Source organism: Clarias gariepinus, chromosome 21 (genome assembly GCF_024256425.1).
Source record: "Clarias gariepinus isolate MV-2021 ecotype Netherlands chromosome 21, CGAR_prim_01v2, whole genome shotgun sequence".
Taxonomy (NCBI): domain Eukaryota; kingdom Metazoa; phylum Chordata; class Actinopteri; order Siluriformes; family Clariidae; genus Clarias; species Clarias gariepinus.
Window position 1 is genome coordinate 10,264,391 of NC_071120.1, and position 7,364 is coordinate 10,271,754.

Genomic DNA, 7,364 nt, shown 5'->3' on the forward strand with positions numbered 1-7,364 from the left:
CAAGCAAATTTTTTAAATTGAATTCAACTGTAGAGAGAAAAAAAAGTGCAAAAGGGCAGAGCAGAAAAACTAAATATCTTGGTAGCATCCAGCTTCTCAATAGCATCACACACTACAACACTCAGGCTTTGCGCTCATATCTTGGGCATATTGTTTTACATGCAAAGCAATAACTCACCCATTAAACATCTTCTCCAGTACAGTATTCAGTACAGAGTTTCCTTGTTTATGAGTAAGTCAAATGTTTTAGAGCAAGGTCAGGAATGTATGGGGATGTTGCAATAACTCCCAAGTTCCTTCACTGTTTAAGTGGTGTTTGTGAATGATTGTGTGCACAGTTCTCACAGACAGATGCATGTCTTTATATATAAGATTAATATTTTATTATTGTTTATTAGCATAAGACTATTAATAATAAAACATTACAACATTTATCAACATTAAGAGAAGAAAAAGAATGCTAATTATATTTATTGCAGTGCTGCTTGCAATAAATGATTATTCAATATAATGTGATCAAAAATGTATCTTTAAATTAGTATAAAAATAAAAGAAGAAGATAATAAAAAATGCTCTTGCGTACATTTGCACTTAAAAAATACAAACCGGTAACACGTAACCCTTATAATATTAAGTAAGGAACCAAGCTTTAAGGGTATTCTGATAAAAGAAAATAATTACTGATACACTGGCTCCTGTAGCAGAGAAAATTACTAATGATTGTACATAGTGTACAACATATGACATATTGCACATTTCACATACATTTATTGTTACATTAAATGTTGTAGAACATTTATGAAACAACTTTGTCATGACTTTTTGTTACAACTATAAAGAATTGGCAAGGCCTGAAATCTTTAAACAGTCGTTGAAAGTTTGCCGTCTCCTGAGGTAGTAAGAGACGTCCCTCTGAGAGTACTCCGTGCTTCCTCTTAAAATGTGCTCTCAATCTTTGGCAGAAGTGCATAACATTTCCTCTTAAAGTCCTTTACCATAAAAGCATAAAGAAAAGGGTTCATGAAGCTGTTGGTGCTCGCAAGTGTGCTTCCAAATCTTTGTCCAATAGAAATGACATTTGGATCTTTAAGGCTTATCTCCAATATGTGAAAAAAGTGATAAGGCAGCCAGCTAATGAAGAAAGCAACTATCAATACTGTCATGACCCTAAATGGCTTATTGGACCTCGCCATATGGTTAGATTTCAGCTTTCTTATGATCAGGAAATAACAAAACATGATGATCAGTAAGGGGATCACAAATCCAAAAATGAATCTGCACACCCTTACAGCAATGTCTTCGTCATCATGCGTGTAGTTGTAGTAACAGACCAGTGAGTCATAGTATATATTATCTACATCTCGGAAAATGGCTGCTGGTAAGCTAAGCAATGCTGAGACTATCCAGGCTAGTAGAACAATCACCAAGGCCCTGCGTATGCTGCGCTTGTTTTGTGCCCAAACAGGAAACATCACCACAACACAGCGATCCACACTGATGATGACGAGGAGGAAGATGCTGCTGAACCAGTTGAGGAACCAGAAGAAGTATGTAAACTTGCACATGAAGCGCCCAAAGACCCATGTATTTTTAACAATATAGGCAACGGATAAGGGCAGGAAGGCACAGAAGAGGAAGTCGGACACAGCGAGGCTGAGGTACCAGACAGTGTTGACTGTTTTCTTAATCTTAAACCCTGCAATCCAGATCACCAAACCATTTCCAGTGATTCCAAGAACCGTAATAATCACATTTACTGTTGCCAGTAAAACACACCCCACATCTGTGCAAAGCGCTGGAGACTCTGGTGTAGGCACTACAGGGCCGCTTGTATTACCAGGGTCATAATCAGGATAATCACTATAATTATCAGTGGATATTAGAGCATCATCTTCAGTATGATTTGTAGATGAATACATGATCCTTTTTGAATCTGTAAAATAGAGACAAAAATAAAATAGCTGAAAACAAAATTACTTTGGTGGGAGTTATTATTATTTGGAGCAAGACATTGAGAGTATTTAGAATAATGCTTGTTCCTTGAGGTTAATTTAGTTGTTTTCACACAATTAGTTTGGTAAAGTGCAACCAACTGGCTACTGTAGATGAGATATTTTGCACATTTAAATAATTTGTATAAAATCAGATTTTGGAATTTATTGTACAGCCAACAAGTTTAAGACAATTTGATTTAGTCACGGCCTGACAAAAACAAACAAACAAACAAACAAAAAATGTATAAATAAAAGATTTACACTCCAGTATTTTTTGTGGCGCCTTTAGCTTTGACTTTGTCATGTATTTGCCAAGAGCATAAGAGCATATATTACTTCAATATATTTATTATAATAGTATATATAATTTAGACCATTTTATAAAGTCTTTCCCAATATTTTTTAAAGGTCACTACTCTGTTGTGGCCAATTTATGTATGTCACCAGGGAAGAGAAGCTCCACAGATGTAATAACCTGGTCATTCAGTACATTCAGGTCGTCAGCTGACTTTATTGTCACTTTACTGTCACATAATGTTGCTGAGCCAAGACTTAAACAACTGAAGCAACCCCAGATAATAACACTGTCTCCAGAGACTTGTACAGTGGACACTATGCATGATGGGTGCATCGCTTCATGTGCTTCTCCTCTTAACCTGATCTGCTCTGGACTTGTTGGACCACATAAGCTTTTTCCATTGCTTTAAAGTTTAGCTAAATGAAGCCTTTTTTCTAATAGTCTCTTTAGCAGTTGGTTATCTTATGGCCACACAGGTGTTTATTTACAATACTATTAGTTCTCCTGACAATATGCATGTGCAAGAAGCCTTAATTTTATTCTGACCACATTTCATCCAAAAGGTTAAAGGATCACCAATATCCTTACAAGTTTTAATTACATGTTGTACAGTTCTTAACATCCAGAAATGTTGTTTTCTTTGCTTGATGCAAGCCAATCCTTCTGAAACACAGTAACATCTTCATCATGACCACCGGATAAATCTTCCTGGTTGTTTATGTATTGAGAAGTTACTGTAAATGTTGTTGCTAGCTGAAACATATTATTTATCCAATTATTATTATTATTATTAGTAGTAGTAGTATTTACTTTTTTTTCAGGCAGTATTTGTTTGCTTGTATGTTTGTTTCTTTGCTTGGCTATTTGTTTCTTCATTCCTTCATTGTTTCATTTATATATGAAACCAATCAAATGGTTAAATACAAATCCAGTGCTTTAGCTTTCCTTAACTGGTTTTATACTTTTATTAGACAATGCTAACTTTCACAAGCAAACTTTTAAAATTGAATTCAACTATGCAGAAAAAATTGTGCAAAAGGGCAGAGCAGAAAAACTAAATATCTTAATAGCATCCAGCTTCTCAATAGCATCACACACTACAACACTCAGGCTTTCCGCTCATATCTTGAGCATTTTGTGTTATATGCAAGGCAAAACCTCACCTGTTAAACGTCTTCTCCAGTACAGTATTCAGTACAGAGTTTCCTTGTTAATGGTGTGAGTCAAACGTTTTAGATGATTTATGTCTTTCAGTTCTCCTTTTGGGGGGGAAGGCAGTTCAAAGAAAACAAATTAAGAGTGTGTTGATAACCACACAGTTTATGTATGTGTTGATAACCACACAGTTTATGCGTATGCTGCGCTTGTTTTGTGCCCAAACAGGAAACATCACCACAACACAGCGATCCACACTGATGATGACGAGGAGGAAGATGCTGCTGAACATGTTGAGAAACAGGATAAAGGACGTAAACTTGCACATGAATCGCCCAAAGACCCATGTGTTCATAACAATATAGGCAACGGATAAGGGCAGGAAGGCACAGAAGAGGAAGTCGGACACAGCGAGGCTGAGGTACCAGACAGTGTTGACTGTTTTCTTAATCTTAAACCCTGCAATCCAGATCACCAAATCATTTCCAGTGATTCCAAGAACCGTAATAATCACATTTACTGTTGCCAGTAAAACACACACCACATCTGTGCAAAGTGCTGGAGATGAATTGCTTGTTTTATCATATTCATCATTATAATAATCATCATAATCTTCAGTATGATTTGTAAATGAATACATGATCCTTTTTGAATCTGTAAAATAGAGACAAAAATAAAATAGCTAAAAACAAAACTACTTTGGTGGGAGTTATTATTATTTGGAGCAAGACATTGAGAGTATTTAGAATAATGCTTGTTCCTTGAGGTTAATTTAGTTGTTTTCACACAATTAGTTTGGTAAAGTGCAACCAACTGGCTACTGTAGATGAGATATTTTGCACATTTAAATAATTTGTATAAAATCAGATTTTGGAATTTATTGTACAGCCAACAAGTTTAAGACAATTTGATTTAGTCACGGCCTGACAAAAACAAACAAAAAATGTATAAATAAAAGATTTACACTCCAGTATTTTTTGTGGCGCCTTTAGCTTTGACTTTGTCATGTATTTGCCAAGAGCATAAGAGCATATATTACTTCAATATATTTATTATAATAGTATATATAATTTATACCATTTTATAAAGTCTTTCCCAATATTTTTTAAAGGTCACTACTCTGTTGTGGCCAATTTATGTATGTCACCAGGGAAGAGAAGTTCCACAGATGTAATAACCTGGTCATTCAGTACATTCAGGTCGTCAGCTGACTTTATTGTCACTTTACTGTCACATAATGTTGCTAAGCCAAGACCTAAACAACTGAAGCAACCCCAGATAATAACACTGTCTCCAGAGACTTGTACAGTGGACACTATGCATGATGGGTGCATCCCTTCATGTGCTTCTCCTCTTAACCTGATCTGCTCTGGACTTGTTGGACCACATAAGCTTTTTCCATTGCTTTAAAGTTTAGCTAAATGAAGCCTTTTTTCTAATAGTCTCTTTTGCAGTTGGTTATCTTATGGCCACACAGGTGTTTATTTACAATACTATTAGTTCTCCTGACAATATGCATGTGCAAGAAGCCTTAATTTTATTTTGACCACATTTCATCCAAAAGGTTAATGGATCACCAATATCCTTACAAGTTTTAATTACATGTTGTACAGTTCTTAACATCCAGAAATGTTGTTTTCTTTGCTTGATGCAGGCCAATCCTTCTGAAACACAGTAACATCTTCATCATGACCACCGGATAAATCTTCCTGGTTGTTTATGTATTGAGAAGTTACTGTAAATGTTGTTGCTAGCTGAAACATATTTTTTATCCAATTATTATTATTATTATTATTATTATTATTATTATTTACTTTTTTCCAGGCAGTATTTGTTTGCTTGTATGTTTGTTTCTTTGCTTGGCTATTTGTTTCTTCATTCCATCATTGTTTCATTCATATATGAAACCAATCAACTGGTTAAATACAAATCCACTGCTTTAGCTTTCATTAACTGGTTTTATACTCTTATTAGAGAATGCTAATTTTCACAAGCAAACTTTTAAAATTGAATTCAACTATGCAGAAAAAATTGTGCAAAAGGGCAGAGCAGAAAAACTAAATATCTTGGTAGCATCCAGCTTCTCAATAGCATCACACACTACAACACTCAGGCTTTCCGCTCATATCTTGGAAATTTTGTGTTATATGCAAAGCAAAACCTCACCTGTTAAACGCCTTCTCCAGTACAGTATTCAGTACAGAGTTTCCTTGTTAATGGTGTGAGTCAAACGTTTTAGATGATTTATGTCTTTCAGTTCTCCTTTTGGGGGGAAAACAAATTAAGAGTGTGTTGATAACCACACAGTTTGTTTCACCACTCGTATGCACCCTCACTCAAGCACCACTGTGGTTGCAGTGCTGGGGTCACATAGGAAGATGTGCTTTTTTTCATTTATCTTTAATGCTGAACTGATCAGTCCGGTGAGCTAACCTTAACCTAATCTCAAAAAAACCTAACCTAAAGCTCCCTAACCTAATCTCATGCTGTATGTCCAGAGATCCAAGTTAATTATGACTTTATACTGTTTCTTGTGCTTACTTGCTTCATGTCATTTTCCCTCCTGAATAAACATACAAAAAAACCTTGTAGTTCAGCCTTTTAATTTTTTGACAGTCATTGATAAAATTCAAGGCCTGCTAGTCATCTTAAACATTAATGAATGTGTAGCGGATTCAGCTCGGCACCACAAATGAACTGCCGACACCAGGCTCTTTCGGAGATGAGTCTGCAGTTTATTGACAGAGGACTTACAACACTACAAATGCATATAATTACAGGACTTAAAAGAATGATAGATTTGCCTTTAAAAGACAAGGGACTATAATTAAGCAGTCTTTATATTTAATGCATCTCCTAAATACACATTTACACACACTCGAACACACACACACACACACATCACACCCACCCACATGCACGCACGCACGAACACACACACACACACACACACACACACACCCACTCACATGCACGCACGCACGCACGCACGAACGCACACACACGCACCTCCCGTCAGGAGATTCCCCAGCCATTGGTGGGACATCTGTAAAATTATTTTCATAATTATTGAGTATAACTGAGGTTTGTAACATTGTTACTTTACCTTGAGTTAGGACCTATATTTTATTACACTTTGCCCTTTGACACAAATAAAAGCATATTAGTAAGATAATACAGTAACCATTTTAGAATTAATAAAAAAAAAAACTTGAACAACAGATTAAATATATAAACGGTAAGCAGAATTACCAGGTTATTACATCTTTACACATACTCTCCAAAATACATGCTGGAACAAGAAAAAGTGCTTCACCTATAGATGCATTTCTGCATACGGTTTGTACCTTAAAATGTTACAAAAATGTATAGAACAAAGATTAACCTTTTCTCTGGTCCAGATTGTCCCTTTTTTCTTAAACAGTCAGAAAGTACTTTACTGTTTCTCCTGTTGACTTCCAGTTTTTCATATTGTAACACTTGTGCAATGTCACACGGCTACACAGGGTTAATATTTGAGGTAAAGTTTTTTTTTTTTTCTCTTTAAAATTTTTTTTTTTTTTTCTCCACTGACTTGTTCTTTAGGGATCTAAATCTACATCTGGATTTCTGTATGGATGCTTTGTGACAATAAACACACCAATCAGCCATAACATTAAATGCATTAACATTAAAACCAGCTAGGTTCCCCCTGTGCCACTGAAACAGTTCTGGTCCTCAGGGCATGGCTCCACATGGCCACAAGGAGTGTTGTGTTATCTGGCTATCTTTTAGTTGTGGGGTGAGGCCTCCATGGGTCAGATTTGTTTTTCCAGCACATCCTATAGATGCGTAATCAGATTAAGATCCAGGAATTTTGGAGGGCAGATCAATAGCCTTGAACCTGACTTCTAAACCCCATACACATCAAACTGTGA

General features: G+C 35.8%; 1 protein-coding gene across 1 annotated transcript; it reads right to left on the minus strand.

The window, feature by feature from the left end:
• Positions 1–475: 475 nt before the first annotated feature.
• Positions 476–5,795, minus strand: LOC128509479 (chemerin-like receptor 1). Its single transcript, XM_053481235.1, has 2 exons — positions 5,614–5,795; positions 476–1,933 (listed from the first exon to the last, which is right to left on the minus strand). Exon 2 carries the CDS (start codon positions 1,917–1,919, stop codon positions 936–938), a length of 984 nt encoding a protein of 327 aa, XP_053337210.1. The 5' UTR covers positions 1,920–1,933; positions 5,614–5,795; the 3' UTR covers positions 476–935.
• Positions 5,796–7,364: the final 1,569 nt, after the last annotated feature.

What these genes read in the sequence shown, in the direction of transcription:
- LOC128509479 (XM_053481235.1), bottom strand. Translation starts at nt 1,919, where the DNA reads ATGTATTCATCTACAAATCATACTGAAGATGATGCTCTAATATCCACT.